The sequence below is a fragment of the Vanellus vanellus genome (assembly GCF_965231255.1).
Source record: "Vanellus vanellus genome assembly, chromosome: 1".
Classification (NCBI taxonomy): domain Eukaryota; kingdom Metazoa; phylum Chordata; class Aves; order Charadriiformes; family Charadriidae; genus Vanellus; species Vanellus vanellus.
In genome coordinates, this window is record NC_138905.1 from 68780167 (window position 1) to 68802559 (window position 22393).

General features: G+C 37.3%; 1 protein-coding gene across 1 annotated transcript in view; it reads left to right on the forward strand.

Annotated features, from left to right (window-relative positions):
- ERC1 (ELKS/RAB6-interacting/CAST family member 1) overlaps nucleotides 1-22393 on the forward strand; it is a 291534-nt gene that overhangs the window by 140121 nt on the left and 129020 nt on the right. The window contains exon 12 of the mRNA XM_082488537.1: nucleotides 13629-13764. Within this exon, the coding sequence (XP_082344663.1) occupies nucleotides 13629-13764 (136 nt within the window). The remainder of the gene's footprint in view (nucleotides 1-13628; nucleotides 13765-22393) is intronic.

A 22393-nucleotide genomic window follows, 5' to 3' on the forward strand; every position in this document is an offset into this window, starting at 1 on the left:
TTTTATGGCTCTCTTCCATTTCGTTATCCTGACAGGGTGGTGTAGTCAAGTATTCCCCCATTCTGCAGAACATAGTCTTAATTTGCGAACAATAGAGGGCCCCTTTCATGCTGGAGTATGTCAGCTGTTCTAGCCAGTTGTCTTCTTGAAGTACCCTAAGTAATTCAGACTGATTTAATCAAGGTCTTAGAAATTTATTTCATTTCCTTCTTATCCAGCAGATAGGCAATTCTTCTTAATTAAAAGAAAAGTTTTTTCACTTCCTTGGAGAACAAAATATTTCCAGTTTTCACTTTCTGTTCATGACTGACTAATTAAGTCCGAGCTCTGAAGTGTAAAGTGCCACCTATCCCTTTAGTGACTCAGCATACTTAGTTCGAAGTAAAGTGTTTTTACATGGAATGTTATTATATAGCTATTTACAATACTGAACAAATTTGATAGAAATTGGGACCAAGCATAGTTTTGGGGTGACAGTGGGTTTGGAGAGATTGAGTTCCAGCGTCCTTCTTTCAAGCATTCTGGAGTGAACTTGATCATTGCAAGTAACCTATCTTGTTTTTTAAAAACCAAGAGTGAGAAAGAATTAGAAAATTGAGTTGCAAAATACTTTCTGTAGATACACCAGAAGAGCCTTATTTGGCCCAAGAAATCACAGCTGCCAACAACTGGCAGTTGCCAAGCTGGTGTGCTCAGTGCCAGCCTTGACAAAAGATCACAAAAGGTGCCAAGCCAACAGAAAATGGAGGCTGCTTTCTTCCTAGCTCAGCTCCCTCCTAGCATGTAAACTTCTGACTTCTCAAAGCCACAGATTTGCTGTAGCTCACCAGGTGGTAGCTCTGAAAAGCATATGTAGTCTTCCTTAGCTTTCAGCATCAGTCCAACTTTTAGCTTTATCAGTCCCACTGGCACTAATAGCACTGACCAGATTGTTTCCATTCTGAATGCCAGCAAAACTCAGATTGTCTGCAAATTTCCCCTTCCTTTTGTAATGGCTTGAGTTGTTCATGCCAAGCTTGATGAAGTCCCACGTGCTGGGAACTAAAAGAGAGGTGACATAATGCAACTTCACCCTATAAGTATATGTAAGGGTGAAGAATCTTAGCCATGCAGGCTTTAGTGGGGATGCTCTGTCTTTGAAAATACATTCCTTCAGGGGTATTTCCTGTCATACATTTTCTCTTTTACCAATATTGTGTTCGGTGTTGTTTGGTTCTTTCTCTAGGCTTGCCTTGTGCTGTAATCTGCATTATATGCTCACTTAGTTCCTTTAGTCCACAACGTTTTTTTTAAAAAAGCGTATTCTGTTTAATTTTTGAATTTTCAGCTGGTAGGATTCTTGGTTTTGATGGATGTGCCTGAATTCCTCAGGCAATTGTACCAAATGAATAACAGCACTTACACTGTTAACTTATAACCAACTACTAGATAGATATACACATTCACTTCATTTTTCAGTGTGTAATTTTTCACTTTGCATAGATAATACCTGGAGAATACATTAGTAATGTCACATAGAGACCTGAAAAAACAGTTTAGAAATAGATTTATTCTTTTTTATTACTAACTCCTTCTAGTCATATATATAAAGGATATAAGAGCAAACACTTTTTCAGTATTTGACAGGTCAACATATTTTAGAGTATTGATACCATATTAATCAACGTAAGGTGTCTTTTCTTTTAGCATTGCTTGCTTGCTCCCTGTTCTCTTGCATCTTGCACAAAAAATCTTTTTTCCTAAATTATGTTGTGAGGTTTCTGATAGCGTCATCTGTTTTGGTTAAATTTCCCACCCTTACTTCTACAGGTACATCACACTCTTGTTGAATGCATTAAATTTTCCTAAAAATTACTTATTTTCTGGTCTGTAAAGGAAAAGCAGATCCCTGAACTCAGAACCATCCTCAATATCACACTTAATTTTATTCTCCTCAAAATAAACACCTGCTGAGGCAAAAAAAATTGGTCTTATAGTAGCTGCAGTTCAGATCCCATCCAAACCAGACTGCTGACATCCCTCAGTCTCCTCATGCACCCTAATCAGAACCAAAGATTTCCTCAGTGCCTCTAAAACTGAAACTTGGCACCACCAGTGAAGGTTGCTTGATGTTTTTGTGCCCTTGATTTGGGGAGTCCAGAAGGAGCCTTGGGTATCAGCACTGCATAACCTTGCTGGTGTCTTGTGCATAGTTCTCCAAAGCTTAAGGCTTTATTCCCAAGTTCAATGTTTTGCTAGTGCATGTGACTCTGCGTTAATTTCCTTCCTTGCAAAAGAGGAATTTGAAAGATTTGAAAGATTTTCTTTTTGAAGATACCATTGCTCCAGAGAATCAGGAAAATTTGGTTCAGCATGAGCATCTGGAAGGCCAGCTGTGAGGAAAGCTGCAGTTTACCATGGAAGAGTGCATCAGGGGTGTATTCTTGGCAGATCAGCTTGGTTGTCTTCTCTCCTTCAGAGGGACTGAAACAGTTTCAGGAGCACATGTGAATCGCTAGTACTTTTCTGTTAGAGATGTAATCTTCCCCAGATACATTTTTATCTTTTTTTTTTTTTTTAATGGATAGAAATACATCTTATTCGTTTGCAAATATCTTCAAGGAAAATCTAATCTTGAGCCAAGAGATACTGAGTTTGATTAAAGCAACATGGCTTTTTAATTTTTTTAATTAAAGGGCCGCTACACTGCTACATTCTTCCTTACACCTGTCTGCACAAGCAGAAAGCAATCAATGACAAAAAAACACACCAAAAACTTTAAAGGAATTTCAGTTGATTTCTTGAAAAATCCAAAGGGGAAGGAGAATGTTTTCTTCTGCATCTTGGAATAGTGGAGGGTGCTTTTTGAATTATAGGTAGAGAAATTTTATTTCAAAGTAGAAAGGGACTGGAACTCTACTGTTGTCTTTCTGTATCCTGTTTTGACCATAGCCTCATTAATTCTTTGTTAGGTTTTCAACATTGCTTATATCTCTCAACCTGCAATATATGTCTTCATATAAAAAGACAGATAATTTATAGAAAATGTATGAGATTCCTGTTAGGAATATTTTTCTTGACAGCAAAGGCTGTTGTTTGTTGATGTTCCCTAATGATTATGAGTATTTCCCAATTACTTGGAAGAATAATTCATTGAAGGGAGATAGAAAATATCTCAATGATAGGCTGCATCAAGGCAGTTGCCCTTGTAAGGGGCTCAATTAAAATCCTAATTTCGCCTCATTTGTCTCAAGGTTACCAAATAAAAAGTAGTTCACTGGAGTAATGTAATTGTCTAGATAAAGAATTTGTCTTCCTCAATAGGTACTCCAAACTAGAGATAATTTAATTAGTGAACTTTGTGATCACTGAGGATATCAGTGGGAGCGTATTTCAGATGTCTGAAACATAGGGCATCTTGTCACCGGATTATTTTTTTCCCCCTGTGCTCTTTCAGACCATATTAAAAAATAATGTATTTATTCAAAACAGTCATAGACATACTTAATACTTCTGTAGCAGGTCCACTTACTGTGAAATGGTAGAAATCCCTCCTCAAACGCATAAGCCAGTAACCTTGTCATGCACGTTACCAAGGCTATTACAGAAACCTCAGGTGAAGAGATACTCATAAACGTTACTTGCAACGCTCACCGAGTTCTCCAGAAACCCAGTGGCATTTGCTCAACTTACAAAGTATTCCTAGCTGTATTCTGGAGTCCTATAGCTGGCAGACTGAGAAGACGGTATTACAGCTGTATCAGAGAAGGAGCCATCTGCGCTATTTAAATAGGCTGTTCAGCCCTGTATGTGGTATATTTATTACAAATAATGCTGCTACCCCTCATTTTGCAGGCAGTCAAAAGCCTGTAACAAATCATCTCAGTAGGCACTCTTCATATTAGCCTGATGTGAGCTGTCAAAGCCAGTGCTGCAGAATGTATTTCATTAGAGGAGATACCTCTTAATAAACCTGAGCACTCGAAAGAAATATGCTAAATGTGCCATTCTGAGAAATGTTGTGGTCTGCATTCGTTGCCAGAAATTGGTCTCACCCAGTCAATACCAAAATAGAGCTGTATACTTCCCATCCCAAATTCTCATGCTAATGAAGATGCTGTAGCAAGGTACAGTTTGATGAGCATGATGACGTTGCTTTTCAATCAACCCCATCCTTTTGCATACTTTTCCCAGTATAGTCTCTGGGAATGGCCAACTTTGGATCAGATTTAGTACAGCTTCTTTATAGCTGATGGGTAAAGACTTTTCCATTCACATCTATGAAAAGAATCCGTTTGAAAGATTCTTCTTGAAAACAATTTTGGGTTTAAGGAGATAAGCTAAATTACATAAGATTATTATTTGAGCATCTCAACGACATAAAATCATCAGGCTTTTAGCCCTGAAATGGACCGGTTTACATTTTTTCAGAATGGTCCTGCTAGCATCACTGTCCTCCCATCCTTTTCTTAGAGCGAGACTGTGAATGTTCTCATGCATGCTTTTGTTTCATATCAGAAATCCTTTTCCACTGAGTTGGTACATTCACTGTGCTTTCTTTTTTGTCCTTGGCAACTGCTCGGTTTATTACCTTTTGCTGAAGACTGGATTTTCAGTAGCTGTCAGCCTGAAAGTATAAAACGTATGTTGATTCTTTAACATATGCTATTTCAAAATGACAGGATAGTATTCAACTGTTATCCCAAATTTCTGCAAATTTTTTGGAAAAAGATTTTTCTCTCTTGATAGCTTGTTCAGTATATGCCGTAAGGCAAACATAAGCTACTCTAGCATAGTTCTTAAATTATTTGCTTTTAAAATTTTGTTCTCCTTACATTATATTTGATTTTTGGTTATATTTCAATGGCTGATTTTTACATTGAATTTTTTTTATTATTATTGGTCGTATCAGGTATTATTTTAGATGGAATGAAAAGATCGCATAGCCATATGAGACTACAACTGCTGTATTGTGATTTGTTTTCTTTTCTGGCTAGCTGGACTGCAGTTAAGAGACGTGTGTGATCTTAGATCACAAAAATACACTCTAAAACCTCAATAAAATGCCATTCATAAGGAAGATTTTATTGCTGTTTAGAAAATACTCTTTTCAGCCAAATCTCTTGAGCAGAGAGTGACTGGCTGCGTGTGATCTGTTCACAGGGCGGTTGGCTTGTGCACTGGAGTTAAAGGTAAAAAGAACAGCACCTTTGGGACTTCTTCCCACACTGTTAGGGCCAAATTCAACTAACCCAGCGTGTTGCAGGGAGAAGGAATCCACATTGAGGCCTAATCAGCCATTTTATAACTGTCATTTTTGGCTTTGCATCTGTTTGCTCAATTAACAAAAGCAGAAGAAAAAATACAACAAGGCAAACTTATTTGTTGAACTACTGAATGTTTTTATTAAGGTCCTTAAAGCATTAGTATTTTTCTTAACAAAGGAATGCCCATATAATTATCCTACAGATTTATTTCAGTTCACCTTGAGTTTGTATTTATAATGCTCTTAGCTTCAACAAAAACTAAAGGTTGCAAGGTTTTAAGGTTAAAGGTTCCTTTTCTAGTTCAATAGCCATCAGCTTTCAAAAATAATTGTAGAAAATGACATATAGTTAATCTGATATTTAATCTCTGAAGCCTGATTTTGAATTTGACATCAACTATGAAATTACAGTAATGTATTCATTATTTTCATTAGAAAACCTGCTTCCTAGTAAAGAGGTGCTGATAATTTAAATAGTTGGAAAGCTGCACATAAGTTTTATTAGGTTTTTTTCAGCTGCACATTAGTGGGTCGAAGAGGTTTATATCTACAAAACTGTAATTACAGATTAGTGAAAACATGACATGCTTACCTGAAGTTTTTAGAGTGTCTTGGTTTTAGTATCTGGCCCTGTCTGAAAGCGAACCTTTGCGTTACTTAATTTGATATGGACCCATTGCACTAAAACAACACTTTTGTTAATCTCTGGTGTTAGTCCTTCAATTTTAGTCAGTTGGTTAAGTCGGTCTTTTCTTCCAATAATTTTGGAAATACAAAGACACAATATTTGACTTCACCGTTGTTTGTGTGTAGTTGGGCTACTGCCTCATGACTGGAGAGTAGCCAGGTTTATTCTGGTTTTGTTCAATCAAGCAATTGAAGGAAAAAATAAGTCTATTTTCCTTTAAATAGAGTAGTTTAATAGTGTTTAGAGCAAGCATTTGAGATATGTGCTTCTCATCCTTAGTTAGATTTCTCTTTCTGTTAATGTACTTATTATGTACCTTTCTCTAAATTCACCAACTGTTGATGCTTCATCATTTCACTGTATCATAAGGAAAATTGTTTCCATAAATGCATGTTCTCTACTGATTGCTCAGGAATAACATTTCACAGTGGAAGCATTTGGATTTAGTGTGTGTGGTTTTGATTATATTTCTTGGTCTTCTGCTAGACTGAATCTGAGCTGTTAATACAAGAAGAGAAAAACTTTAAAAAAAATATTCTATTAACCTATAATTACACTTTGTATGGCCAAATGTGGGAGGTTGTTGTGTTTGCCAGTTGACACATTTTACCTCAGAGAAGCTTGGACCTGAGTTTGAAGGCCTTTAGGTACTCACACAGATAATTCTTAACACTGAGGAAAGAAGATAACGAGTGTAGAGTTGATATCTGCTTCTAGTCTTTGACTTCCACGCCTCTCGATTCAGACACTGTTGGGCTCCTGCTCATAAAATTTGGGGCAAGCTGGTTTCCAGTAGCCTTTCTAGTCTTCGTCCTTTGCCCCCTCCAGTGCTGATCTGAACACACACTCTGTTTTTAAAATTCAAAGTTTCCTAGCTTCAGGAAATGAAGTCCACCCTCCCCATCTCTTAAAGCCACTGTGGGACTTCTTGACTCACTTACAGCAGACCAGTTAAATTTCCAGGGTCTGTTAATATTTTCATTGGCATATGTTACCTTGTCATATACATGGCACAGAACAGCAAGGAACAGTGTAACAAAATGATGAGACTGTGGGAGGAGAGACTCATAAGCAGAAGAGGTAACTGAGTGCTGGAGTTTGTCAGCTGTGCATCCGAACAAGAGCAACTCATTGCAAGTATGTTGATTGGTCTTTTAGCTGGGATGCAACGTGCAACGGAGGCAGTAGTATTAAACCAGGCTGTTTGAAAAGCCTAATGAAATTATTGTTTCTTTTACTTAGTAACTTAATGCACCATTTTTTGATCTTAGTATAATGTTGAAGAATAGTGACAAGCGACTTCAGAAGCTGGGATTGCTAGATACAGCCCAACGAAGCAAAGGAAGAGCATCAGATAATGCTTACTGTTCAAAAAAAAAATATAAAATCCAGCCATACTGAATTCTATGTAGATCTTCAGTAGTGTGTAAGTTCCCTGAAGCTAATTTTTCAATGCACAAGATAGGGAACCTTGCTCAGCCTTTGGCAACTTTCCTTTCACTGTCAATCAAACACCCAGTTGTGGTGATGGGACTGTGTGATGTGGTCAATCCTGTTTCCATCATCACTTACTTAGCTTCCTTTCATCACTTTCTTTTTCTTGAGGTTAAGCAATTTGGCTTTCCAAGCACTGCCATTATTCTCCGTGGTTTGCTGATCAACCACTGGTAAGGTAAAGTGAGTTTTGAGCAACTAAAAGCTAAAGCAAAACCCTTCAGAACAGAGGGGTTCCTTATTTTCAAAACAAAGTAGCATTTTTGGGAAGTGTTTCTCCTTGGCTTCCTTCTGTTACACTTCCCAGAATGTAAATGTTTTTCTTTGTGTACCAAAACTACAAAAAAACCCCACCCCAAAACCCAACAACTCAGCTATGTCACTGTGTTTGTGATCTTTTAAATTCATAAGTTAAGGTTAAGGATACGGCCAGATAAAATATTTGGTGGGGCAGACCTTAAAAACAAAGAAGTGATGAAGGAAATAGTGGGGGTAATGTAGTAAGTTGGACACTTTCCTGTGAGTTTTAAATCAGTCCAACTCAAATCACTAGCATCCCATTCTGTTGATGTTGATTTTTTGGCAGTAAAAGTTTCCTTTTTTCTCACCCATCTAATCATTAATGAACAAGACTGCTTATAAAGGTCTGGACAGCTTAGCAGATTGTTTCCTGCCTGCCAGCGTTTCCTTCCAGAATTTTTTCCCATTATAGTGTGTTTTCCGCTCTGACCTAAATTGTTGTACAGTCTTTCAGATGGCTGCTCCGTTTCATTCCGCGAGTGAACAAATGTACTCCCTCTGTGTCTTTTAGGACTACAGAGTGCTTTGAGGTCTTACGCAATGATATCAACTGCCTCAAGAGGGGCAGCGGAGGAGGAGGTGCTGATCTCCTCTCTCTGAGAAAACGGTGAGAGAAAATGGAATGAAGCTGCATCAGGGGAAGTTCAGGCTGGACATTAGGAAAAGGTTCTTCACTGAGAGGGTAGTGGGTCACTGGAACAGGCTGCCCAGGGAAGCAGTCATGGCACCAAGCCTGTCAGAGTTCAAGGAGTGTCTGGATGACGCTCTTAGTCATATGGTTTAGTTTTAGATAGTTCTGCGAGGAGCAGGGAGTGGGACTCAATGATCCTTATGGGTCCCTTCCAACTTGAGATATTTTATGATTCTATATTATACACTGTAGAATCAAATATTTCATAATACGAGGCATGTTGGCAATTTTAAACTAAATAATACAGTACTTCATTGCTACAGTTTTCTTTACAGTTTTTTTTCCAGTAATGTTGACTGTTGCATCAGTTTAACTTACATTGAGGAGCAAAGTGTGCTTCAAAGCAAACAAAGTTCATCTGTCCATCAGGATTACTAGTTGCAGCAGCAGTGGACTGTCCTGTGGGTGGTGGTAATGCTACGTCAGTGAAGGCTTGAGCTAGACAATCTTTCTGACATGGCTGACTGACACATAAATATTTTCGGAATACCTAAGTCAGATGAATAAAACAGACTGTTTCTATAGCTGTGCACAAGATCTGTATATTTTTTCCTAGTGCGTGTATTCATTAGGTGGAATGTAGATGTGTGTATACATTTTGTCTTGAAGGTAGGCTTCTGTGGGGGTTCGAATGCATTGTAAATGTATACTTATACTTGGATTATTATAAAAACACTGTTGTGTGTGAGGCACATAACTGTGAAAGAAAAATATATTAAAATATGATTATAAAATTCAAATTAACTTATGTATACTTATGTATATTTTCAGCTAACATTTTGTCACCTTTTATTTTACAAGAAGAACATTTGAAATTATACCAGAAAAGATAACCACATGAGGATAATTGCTTATGTTACATTAACATGTAGCATGAAAATCCATATGAGGAAATCCATATGTGCATCACAGTAAAAGATAATGAGATTAGTATTAAAATGCAAAAAATATTCACATTAGTACAGAAAAAATTAATTTCATAAAAGCATTAATAAATAATAGGGCCTATAAAGCAAGTAATCTCATTAGGGAGGAAAACTCTTCCAAAGGACTCACAGGTAATAAAGTGCCTTTCCACTTTTTATTGCTTGTGTCCATCTTCCTGTTTTAAAATTATTTTTAAATGGAAATCTTTTGATTTGAAAATTTTTACTGCTTATTGTGATTATTTTAATTCATCCTCCATGGTGTACGGCTATACCTCATCACTGGAAATTCAAGAATTTCATAGAGAAATACAAAGGTGTGGCTTTTTAAAATTAATTAATTAATAGAAATTAATAGCTATTTTCAGTGTCCAGACTGAGAAACCTTATGGGGTTTTTTCAGCAGGCGTATGGCTTAAATTAGGCACCCAAAATCAAAGGATGTGAAATTATTAATTCTGAAAATCTTGGCCCATCCTTAGTTGAAAGACTTTCTTGTTTATTTTTTTAAATCAGAAGCCTGATTTTGATTCTACTACCTTTCCTCTAATATATTTCGTTGATACAGTACTTTGCATGACATATTGTGAAATGCAGAAAGATTCTAAGCAATGGAAAAGGATTTTTCAGTTTTGAGTGCTACATTTTTAGGAGCTGTACTTAAAAAGAAAAAATATTTGAAAATTGCTATTAAAAAAGCAAAATAAATTGTTATTTTCAAAATGAGTGGAATTCTTTAGTGTAATTCAACATAATAAACATTCTCATTAGATTTTTCTTCCTTTACATGTTACTAGAACAATTTTCATTATTTGATTTGAGAATAAATGTCTTCTGAGATGAAGTAGTTTTGCTTTTGTTAGTTTTGTTATTGTTTCTGCTGGTTCCAGTGACGTCCTTCTGTAAAGCTTTATCTCATTGAACATGAATTGGCTCTCCAGTTTTTATTAGAATCACCAGCATTCTTTCTCTCTCTGTCATCCCCTTTTTGAAAAGATGTTTTGGTAGGAGTATGTACTCATAGTAATATTTAATGCTCTGTATCTCTCAGAAATTCATGCGCTCTTTATTTTATGATGAAAATTCCATGTGCACATTGCAAATCAGTGTTTGCTCAGTTGCTGCACACGCTAACACTAATGCTTTCTAGGAAACGCTTATAAATCTCTAAGCTGTTGCCATCATTGTAATTAATTAATTCCCTTTTTGCTATCTTTAATCTTGTGGAGGTTTTCAGTTTTAATAAAAATATTGTTACAGAAGAAGGATTTCTTTAAAACTTCACTGTCCTTTTGCTATATGTTTGTGTAATTGCATTCAAAAGAGTTAAAAGAACATTAAGTTTATGCATTGAAGGTCTCAAACTGAGGGAATTCCAGAGCTTTGTTTCTTTCTGCAGTCCTAATTAGGTTCCTTCTGCACATATATTATGATAAATCTTTCTTTTCCTCTTGACTGTCTTCTTATAGAATGTACCAGTGTTCGCTTAAGACTCATACTTTCTGTATTTTATTTTATTGTTCCAGTTCAGTATGTCCAATTCTGCACATTGTTCAGTGGTGGTGTGAAGATGAAATTGTTCTATAATCAAGAGTAGTATTTCAGTGTTCAAAATAGCAACAGAACTGTCTTACTGAGCAGTGAATTGGGTGATTCCTATTAATCAAGCTTTTTGAGGTCTGATATTAAAATTGTGTGTGTGTGTATTTTAAAATATTTTTAAAATATTGTTTGTATATATAAAAACATCATTCTCTGGCTTTGAAGACTCAAAGTTATCTGACAGAGAAGAAAGAGGATTCTTTACAGAGTCACAGTATGGATTCTTTATGGTTTCATAGAACTTTCGTGGTGCAAATGTTTAAGGGCTCTGGGCTAATATATGCTAAACCTTTTAAATGATTACCTGCTTGAAGTATTGTAGAAGTGAGAATTATCGTTTGGTACCATGGGCATTGATATAAGATGAGATGCATTTTCGTGCATCAAATGACCGCAAGTCTTCTAGATTTATAGATTTCATGTTCCACGTGACCATCTTGGTTTATATAGTTAAATAGTTGGGGAAATTTTAGGTAATGCCATAGATACCTCTGTCATTTGAAAAGTTTATTGCCCAACTTTTGTTGCCTTTCGACATCAAAGGTATAGAGTGATAGTTGTGTCCTGCACATGAATTCATGTTTCCAAACAGTAGGACAGTTGTGAGGATTGATCTGAGTATTACAAGCACTGGGTAATTTCAAGACTTCCATCTTCTAAACTGCTTTAGGAAAGCTTGAGTTTGTCTCAAAATATCTACCTAATATATTAGAAAGACATTAATTTTGGTTCAGACATGAGAAGGTAGATGTCGATAGTATATATTCTTGTAATTACTTCTTTCTTCAAAATACATGTTTTGTTTGAAAACGTTCTGGACCATGAGGAGATGATCTACTTCAGACATATTTTGTTAAAGGTTGTGGCTTTATTGATATTGTTTTCTCTTACCTAACCAGTAGATTACAGTAACACAGACCAGTTTCCCAACAGGTGAATCTAGGCTTACAAGTTTATAAAACATAATTAATTCCCCTAATTTTAATTTAGAAGTTGAATAAGAATTCTCATATGGAATTGAATGTGCTAGGCTTACATATTTTCATTTTCTGCATTGACTTAGCTATACTTTCTATGTTTATTTTATTGGACAGATAGAACCGTGTATTGTACAAGCTGAGTTGGTGCCAACATAATATTTCCAATAAGTCGTTTAGTCACTGAACAAGTCTGCTTTCAAACCAGGCAATGCGCCCATTGACAGTTAGAACACTGGGTTAGCATAACTTAACAATTATACTGGTTGTGTTTAAAAAGCATCCTGACTCAAATCAGCTGTAACTGTTGGACAAGGTAGTTAAGTATGGCAATAATTTTTTAACATCATCAGAAAAGGACTTTCCTTTTTTTCTTGGTCTCTGGAGGCCATCAGCACTTTTTCACACTAACAGAAATTTGTTTAGCACCAAGGAAAATCTGCTGTTTCTGCAATTTTCCCAGCTCCGGTTGGCTTATATTGCAAAAAGCAGAACTCAGTGTTGAACCTACATTTTTTTGGAAGAAGTCAAAGCACTGACTCGCCACACACCACATAACTTGAACATATATATTGCAAAGAGATATGTTCTTGATTGTACTTTTGTTATGAGTTCTGAAGAAAATATTAAAGCAATCAGAGTTGTTTGTGATCTGTTCTAAAAGTATTTCTGAAATACAGAAGAAACATTCTTCCCTCTCTGCGTGGATAACATACCAGATAGGAAGCCAGTATATCATTCTGCTTTCTAAATAGTAAATTAAAGAGCCCTCTCTACTACTTGCACGATGTTTTGGGGAAATCTTGCGACCAAAGAGTCCGTCTTTTATTCCAAAATCCAAACTCCAGATATAATTATGGAGAAAAGGGCTGAGGAAGCAAAGCTAGCCTGTTTTGTTTTGATTGGACTAAAAGTTTAGACTTAAGTTCTCTGTGGTCGGGAGGCTTAGATTAAAGGGTCTGTAATTAGATTCAATACTCCATGTGTCTTAATGCCCAGAAAGGCCAAACCCAGTCTGCAGTCAATGGTAGTTGCCAGGATCATCAAAAATAATCCATAGATGAAAGTGAAAAGGAAATTATGCACGCTTTCTGAAATAGTTTGTTGTTACTTGCTCTGTCTTGTTTCTGTAAAAAGAAAGGATCGGAAATCCTTCAAAATATCTAGTAAACAAGTAGAACTTGAGGTTGAAAAGAAATAGTTTTATTTCTGGAAACAGATTGCCTAGATCTTGTAGATAGTCCTCTATATTCAAGTCATGTTTCATTAGTTTTTCCTTTTAGATCCTCCTATTTTCCTTACACTAGATATAGTGGTACCCAAAGCAAAAAAGGCTATTAGATGTCTGCATTTTTTATATGTACAGCTGTGTATGAACAGAGAAAAGATTTCTATGTAGCACATACCACGTAGTCACAGGAGGGCAGGTGCATCTCTTGATTAATAGTTTATACTAAATAATAATTAAAGTTTTTCTTTCAGAAATTTCCACATTTAGATTAATGATAATGAGCAAAATGATACATTCTTTTGGCTGAATTTACAGCTGAGGGTAACACTTGTGGATGAGTTTGGTGTTGGTGACCTTCTCCAAATAAAGTGATGGTACTTGAGGGTTCCACTGTTCCCCAGTCCATCTGCCCAGCACTGGGGCTGATGGGAAGCGTGGACAGGACCAGGCGCTGAGTGCTCTTCTCTTTTGCAGGCAAGTTAAAGATCAAAATAAGAAAGTAGCAAATCTGAAGCACAAAGAGCAAGTGGAGAAAAAGAAGAGTGCACAGATGCTGGAGGAGGCCAGAAGACGAGAAGATAACCTTAATGACAGCTCCCAACAGCTTCAGGTAACACGGGAATTGAATTATCCAAGTAATTCAGCTTACCTAAGAAATTTGTTACTGATTGTTTAAAAGGACACATCTATCCCAGAGCACTTAAAAGAAAGCATCTCCTCTGTTGCCTTCATAGTTTACACTGTTTTCATAAAAGGGAAAAGTAGTTTTAATTGTCAACTCAGTTATGAAGTGCATCGTTGCAGTAACTTTATCATTTTGGTATTGAGATTGGTGTGGCTTTTCTTTCTTCTCTGCTCTTCTAACAGCCTTTTTCTTTAGCTGTTTTGTGTATTTTCCCAGCTGGTTTTACCTTATATTGGTGCCTTTTCTTCACTAAATGAAAGATAACCAAGTAAGTATTCTTATAGTAAATTGAAATTATTGTGGGGTGACTGGAGAACCATGTTTTCTGTGTTTAGTCGTCCTTGTTTGACTCTACCTCATGAGTTCTTGGTATGCTCACTAGTCAGTTTGCTTTATTTCTGAAATGATAACACGCTGCTGCCCCACAGAGTTATCTGGTTACTTCAAATCTACTGAGGCATATGAAAGTCACCGGTATGAGAGCAAGTCAAATATTTCTCAGTGTGCGATGTGTTGATATTAGCTGTAGATGGTGTATCAAATGGTAAGTTTTCAAGTGTTGTCATAAAAATGTTAAGGTATTGCCATGAATAAAGCAAAGGTACCATGATGCTAAGTGAAGAGGTAGATATTTTGCCTGTGATATCTTTAGTTTACAAAAATAACTTTCCTTTTGGTGACTGAAAATAAACACAGAAACAGTAATCTACTGTTGAGACCTTTTAAAATTATTTTTTAAAATCTTTAGAGAGCAAGCATTCTCATAGGTGTTTTCCTTTGTTATCCTAGGTTAAATCCTGTTTCTCCTGGAGAAACTGGCTGCTCATGCCCTGGACAGGTGTACTCTTTGCTGGGTAAAAGCTGGCTAATTGGCCGTGCCCAGAGAGTGGTGGTGAATGGAGTTGTTACATTAAGGGGCAAAGTAGTTTTGGCAGAAAATAGCGCCTCTTGCGTTTTAACACTCCTCACCGAGGTGGGAGGCTAGGTGCAGCTAGGTTTAAATTCTGAGTGATGCCCAATTCACCACTATCAGTCCAGGCGTGTTTAATATATTAAACTGTTATGGTTCCGGACACACTAATAGCAGACTGCACCTTCAGCCCAGTCGTGCTCATGAACTAACACGGCCTCGCTTCGGTCGCATTCAATGAGAAAACCCAAAAGACTAGCTGCCTACACAGTGGAGTTTATTTAAACAACAGATACACATCCCCCTTTTCTTGGGCTATTTTTATACTATTTTTAATCTTCAAGGTGGAGTTTAAGTGACTCTAGTCATAAATACTTTCATTATGATTGGGGTAAAATTTTCTCGCCTCGCATTTAAACGTATAGTTTATGAAAAATTCAGGGCGCAGGCTCAAGGAGGAGTGGTAGCACCTTGGAGCCAGGTAGCCTTTGGGATGGAGGTGTGTTTTGGTATTATGATGACATTATAATGAGCAAAGTTGACTAAAGGACAGCATTTCATAAAAAAAATGACAGATTGTTGGCTCAGGGTAGCAAGTGGGCAGTTTAAGGGTTGTATAAGACCTTTGAGGGCTCCATTTGGTCCCCAAGTTCCCAGTTTGTCACAGAGTTTTAGTCATGGTGTCTCTACTCTGCTTCATCCTTCGCACTTTTTTCCTTCCGTGGTGCCATCTCATTCCCATGCTTTCTGGATTATCACAAGGTTTGGTCTTTGAGTCTCCACCCACTCCACTCCCTGTGTTGCTTTGCAAGCAATATTGTACAGGGAATCACAGATGTAGCGGATTCTTCACATACCAGCTGCAGCTGTATTTTACCCTAGAAGCCTTTTGATTTTATACCTCTCCTTAATGTGTGACCAATGCTGTATTATTGATCATTTTTAGTAATCATTCCACAGGAGTTAAATCCAGTTGGTGTCCGGTCACAAGCAGTGTCCCCCAGGGCTTGGTGCTGGGGCTAGTTCTCTTTAATATCTTTATCAGTGATCTGGATAAGGGGATCGAATGCACCCTCAGTAAGTTCGCAGATGACACTAAGCTAGGCGGGCGTGTTGATCTGCTTGAGGGTAGGATGGCTCTGCAGAGGGATCTGGACAGGCTGGACCAATGGGCTGAGGCCAATGGTATGAGGTTCAACAAGACCAAGTGCCAGGTCCTGCACTTGGGTCACAACAACCCCATGGAGTGCTACAGGCTTGGGACGGAGTGGCTCAAAAGCTGCCCAGCAGAAAAGGACCTCAGGGTGTTGGTGGACGGCCAGCTAAATATGAGCTAGCAGTGTGCCCAGGTGGCCAAGAAGGCCAACAGCATCCTGGCCTGTATCAGGAATAGTGTGGTGAGCAGGACTAGGGAAATGGTCATCCCCCTGTACTCAGCACTGGTGAGGCCCCAACTCGAGTACTGTGTTCAGTTTTAGGCCCCTCACAAGGACATTGAGGTGTTGGAGCGTGTCCAGAGAAGGGCTACAAAGCTGGTGAGGGGTCTGGAGGACAAGTCTTATGAGGAACATCTGAGGGATACGGGGTTGTTTAGCCTGGAAAAGGGGCTGAGGGGAGACCTTATCACTCTCTACAACTACCTGAAAGGAGGTTGTAGAGAGGTGGGGGCTGACCTCTTCTCCCCAGTGACAAGTGATGGGATGAGAGGAAATGGTTCAAGGTATGTTAGGGGAGGTTTAGATTAGATATTAGAGAATTTTTTTTCACTGAAAGAGTTATTAAACATTGGAATAGGCTGCCCAGGGAGGTGGTGGATTCGCCATCCCTGGAGGTGTTTAAAAAAAGGGTAGATGTGGTACCTGGGGACATGGTTTAGAAGTGGTTTTGTCAGGGTAGGTTAATGGTTGGACTTGGTGATCTTAAAGGTCCCTTCCAACCTCAACAATTCTATGATTCTATGATTCTTGTTACCAGCTACATGTCTTAATAAATCTACAATGAAGACACAAAATAAATCCTAATAGTTCACTAGCAAAGATAAATCCTCCCCCTTAATTTAAACAGATACTTCTTTACTCTGTTCTGTGGAATTCCAGGGGGAGGGTTTCAACTCTTTAAGAACTTTTGAAAGAACCACAAAAACATGTCCATGTGGAATGCTCTCAGATGCACTGTTTTGTGGTTTTCTCCCTCAATTCTAATCCTGTATGTGCAGGGCACTGAAATAGTTAAATTGCAAGTGTATGAAAATTATTCCATAACTGCAAACTTTTATAAAAGGCTGGATGTGGGATTTCTACATCTGCTAATGGGTTTTGTGGCAGTAACGCTATGGCAATCCACAAGACTCTTGTTATGTGGCAGCTTAAGTTCAAATAACACAATCTTCCTTCTATTAGTGAAATGTCTTTAAAAATTCCTAAAACTAATACAATATTTGATTAAAACTAATACAATATTTGGTTATATTTGCAATTTGCATTTGAGAAAATCTGTATTTTCACTTTGAAAAGATAAGCCGTACTTGATGTTTGCCTTACAATTATGTGCATGCTGTATTTATCAAATGATACCATTCTGCAAGATCATCTTTTTTGTTTTTATGTAGCACTTTCAGACTTTAAAAGGTGTGGCTTTCTTTTCTGGCTTTTTCCCCAACAGTTATTCTTTCCCTTTTCATTTTTCTTTCTTTTACACAAATGGAATTCATTGGAAAAAGCCTGAAAATTGTTTTTTCTCAGTCCCTATATGCAATTTTACTAAAATTGCTCCCCCTCCCTCCCCCCGCCCAAGAAACAGTAAGTTATGTAATGTGTTTGTGCGACTACGCGTAGCAATGGACAGACAGCGATACTCTGGTTACTGGTAACTTTTAAGTCATATTAAACCTATTTAACCAGTTTCTGATACTTCAAAGAGATTGTACAGCTTTGGTGGCAGCAGTGAAGCAGCTTTTGCTCAGGAATTAGGTGGCAAAAAGTGATGCTGCTACGTCTCAGAGTTCTCTAAGAATGTATAGCTGTCCTTGCAATGTACTATTCAATTCTTTACTTACAAAGTATTATAGCATTAGAGAGATGATAGATATAAGACTATGAATAGCATAGCATAATTTCACTCTAAATATTTCCTCTTTTTTGATTTCAAATTACCCAACTTACATTTAGGAACAAGAAACAAAGAACCAATTGTCTCTTTTGTGGAAGCCAAGTTGTTTGATATTTTTCTTTTTCTCCAGTGTTACTTTGTTGTAGGCTGGTGGTCTAATAGGCAAGCTAAAGTTGAGAACAAAGATGTCAAAGTGTGTAATTTTATTACCTTTACTTTTTTACATTTAGGTTTTCTAATTAGAGGTGTCTATACAGCAGTACATACTTTTCTCCAGTTTGCTTATGTTGCGTTTTATTCTGCACTGATGTCTGTTGCTTTCTGTATAATCATATGCAAGTATTTCTCAGATTAAAAATAGACGTTATTAAATGCATGTAAGAATTTAAGATTGAAGTGGGATGTGATAGTCAACAATGAAATGTTTAAGTTATCATAGTATTAATATTACTTGATTTTCCCTGGTGCCTTTCCTGCTTTTGTGAACCTAATTATCCTGTTTGGGTGGGCTCGATTTTAGAGAGTCTTTCCCCATATTCAACACAAGGCTGAAGGGAATGCTTTCATTCACAGATGAAAAAGGTCTGTATGCTCTAATGAAAATATCAGGCTAAGGTAAAATATGGAGTGTTTAATGACGAGTGACAAGTTCAATAAAAACTCCTTCCTTTAGAAGAGCCCTCTGCTTATAGCCTCCCTCTCTCAAGGACTGCAACGTTTTGGTTTCCTGGAAGTAAAATTTACCCAGGACCACATTTCAATTTGTTAGTTATGGAGACCTGTCTTCTCCATAGACCCTAAAGGGCACTGCCTTCTAATCGATTGAAAAAAAAAAAAAAAATTAAACCTGAGTGGAACGTAGATTTTTAAATTTTTTTTATGCAACCATTGTTGGCTTTGGGGTCAGGACACAAAAGCACCAATTTCAGATAATTTTGGTCTTGGTGGTTTTGGCTAGAATTAATAATAAGACATTATGAAATGCTTAAAAATATATGATCTGCATGTTCTTTGGTTGACCGTCTGCAATCCAGTCAAATAAACACGCTCCCAAGTGCATACTCCACTCCTCCTCTCTCTGTCCCTAACAGGCATGTGGTTTCTTTCTTCCTGAGTCCAGTAACAAAATGTTCGTTTATTTGGAGAGCTCTGATGATGGAAATTTGGTATTTTGGGGAGTGGGGGAAGAATGAAAACCATAATGTCTCAATTCTAGTGAGATGGATAAATAGCTTTCCAAATTTGTCTTTTCCTCCTGGGTTCCCTTAAGCCACAACTCTCCAGAGATCTGAGAGGTTAACGAGTGTCTGGTCTATACGCAGGATAAAAAACCCAAGCTGTTGGGCTGGAGTAGAAAATTTTTGCTTCAAGTAACTAAAGCTTGGCTATTGTGAAAAGGAATCGATATACAATTGGTATATAAAGGAATGATTCTATAGTGTCTTGTCCTAGAAAGGTAACACTTACTGAAATGTCAAGATATTTGAATGGGTACTTGGAACTGACATCTGGAAGGTAGTATGCATATTTTCTTGTCCTCTCACTCCAGCATCTTCCGGAGTTTTTAGGAGGAATTTTCAGAATATCTTGTGTCACAGAGTTGTGTACTATTGGATCTGTATTGCAGCAGCTATCCATCAGGCTCTAATTGTTGCTGACAAACTATATGTCCAGAAGCTGTGTAAAATATATTTGAAGGCTTTAATGAACAACTATAACACCATGTAAATTTATTCTTTTTTTCCTTCTTTTTTCACACCCAAGTTTAGATGATCTAATGTAAAATTCCTGGTGTATGAACTATATATGCAAGTACATGTTGTTTCTTCCTTGTGATTATATAATTCTTTTATCATATTGAACATTAAATAGGACAAAAATCCCTCTGGTGGAAAGAACTGAATTTTCAATCTAAACAAATGTGCAATTTTTTGTTCAGTAATGCTTTTACTGGGATGCAAACAAAGCTCGATGAAATGGATAGGTAGCCAAATACCTTCACATCAAATGAACCTTCTAAAGTCACGAAATATCAGGAATTGTTACGGGGCAACATGGCATGCACGCACAGTCAATATCAACGTTCAAAAATCTAAAACCAAAGTGAAGCCCAGTACATCCGGTCTTAAATTTTTGAAGAATTTCCTCTTGACGTGCTCTGGTTGGTTTTTGACATAGGGTGGCTGAAGTGTTTTCATCTGATCTGTTGATGGTAATAACATGCCATGATGAAAATGATGGTTTGTTGTCTTTTGGTTGTTAGTAAAGAGAGATTGTACTTCCCTAATTGATCTATGAACTTGGTCTTGGACAATATGTACAAAGCTTCTGAAGAAATGGTTAGATTTAAAGAAAAGCTTTCCAAGATTTCCTCCATAATTTTCTACTCATCATCAGCTTTGAAGCAAATTGGTTATGCTAGTTAAATGGTGTTACATGTTTTCCTGGGATAAGTGAATTTCAAGTGCTGAGTTCCTGGCTAATTTCTCTTCCATATAGACCACTGCCATATCAGATTCCAGCCTTGCCTGCCAGCTGAGTGGAGTGTACTTTATACCTTGGATAGCACAGCTCGAACATGTTAAGGACCATGAAACTGTCAGCTACTCTGTTTGAGGCTGGTAGAAATCTATTCTTTAATGCCATCTTGCATCTGCAGGATTTATTCCAGAGAACAGTCTGACCTATCAGACCTGTGTTTTCTCATTGAGCTTAGATCCATCTTTGGGAATTACTCAGACTGAAGTGTTATTTCTCCCTTCCTCTCCCAGTACTTTTTAGACATTAATTACATCAGGCAGAAGCTTTGGCCTCCCTGTCCCTGGATAATTGTCTGTGCTGCCCAGCCTTGTAGGTGTTTGAGTTCCCTGGGCCTGACTAGTTGCCTTTAGCACCTACGCAGGTGGCTATAATTTCACTAAATGGTATGTTCAGTTCTGGGTCATCCTCCTTCTGTCCTCTAGGACAGAACTCATGACATAAAGCACTGAAAGGATATGAATTCACTTCGCAATTCAGTTTTTAAGAAATCTATTAACATTTTTTGAATTAGTAACACTTTCTTGTCAGTCACCGGATCATTCCTAGCTTACCATGAAGGTTGAAACTTAACATTGTTAGGTGTTCTGGGTAATTAAGTAAAAATATGACTCTGAGTTCACAGGTGATGTGAATCTGAATTGTACTGTCTCTTAGTATTATACAGGACTTTTGTTAATGAAAATGCAGCAGGTATGAACAAATACAGGCTCTAAAGAACAGTCACGCCTCATAAAAACCTAAGTGGAATAAATGTATGAAAATTATTCCTCCTTTTTCATTTGAGCTAGATGCAATGGTAGCAGTAGGTAGTTTTGGGATAATCTGACCCTTCAACCCTTTCTCTGTGACAGCTGGCTATGCGTTAGAAAACAGGGTATACCTATGCACTAGAGGTTTCAATACACATCATGATTTGTTAGTAATTTAATATTCCAGTAGCAATTTTAATTTCCATCAGGTTTTACAATATGTTACAGAAAATACAGTGTTCCACAAATGTTGCATTCTATACTTGCTTGGAGGGTTGTGATTTTCAGCACAGTGTGTGCAGTTACTGTAGATACAAGCAAATATTTAACCCTGGCAGATGCCTGGAGAAAAACTAGCTCTTTTTCTTATCATGTCATAACTCTCCCTGTCAAGAGAGCTTTTCCTAACTTTCCTGGATGTTTGGGAGAAGTTCCAGAAATGATGACCTTTTACCTAGGCTTGTTGTGACTTACAGTGAGGGGAAGTTTCTCAGCAGGGATTACTTTGAATTTTAGCTGTTTTGGGGGAAATTTAAAAAATCATAATTAAGCATTCCTGGATACATCTACTAGTATGAAGTAGATAGTGTATGGATGATGAATAGACAGCCTCACTTTATATTTTATTATATCTGTGTGAAGTGATATAGTAGTTATGGACAATACTCAGGTAATCTTCATTTGCAATAGCCTCTAATCAAAAAAAGACTTGGGAATTTTCACAATTTGAATACCTTCATAATTTTTATCATTTAACATCACAGAAAGAGGACTGGAAAGAAATTCTAGTCCATTGAACTGTGGAGAATCACTGCACAGTGCCAAAAATTAGTGCATAATATGAAATAGTGATATCATGGAATTAGTTTTCATGTAAAAATTACACAGTTGGATTTACATCTTAGCAAGACAGTAGTGCACATAAAAATAAGCTTCTAGCTAAAAAGGAAGGATGCTTCCCTTTTCTCTATTGAAGTCATAAAGTACAACTATATTTCAAGGAAGGTCATGAAGAGTTGCTAACAGATCGCCAGAAAGTAAACACAAGAAGGTAGGAAAAATATCTTGACAAACAAGAGGGAATGAAGTCAAGCACTGCAGCATCTGCTCAGATTAGGTCCTGTTCTTAGGAACAGTAGTCCTTTTCATATCTTATCCTTTTGCATGTGGATCTGATGGACTTTGCAAGGCAGTAAATTCTCCATTTACTAAAAGGAATCTCATCAAGACAAACTTTTGGGCACGT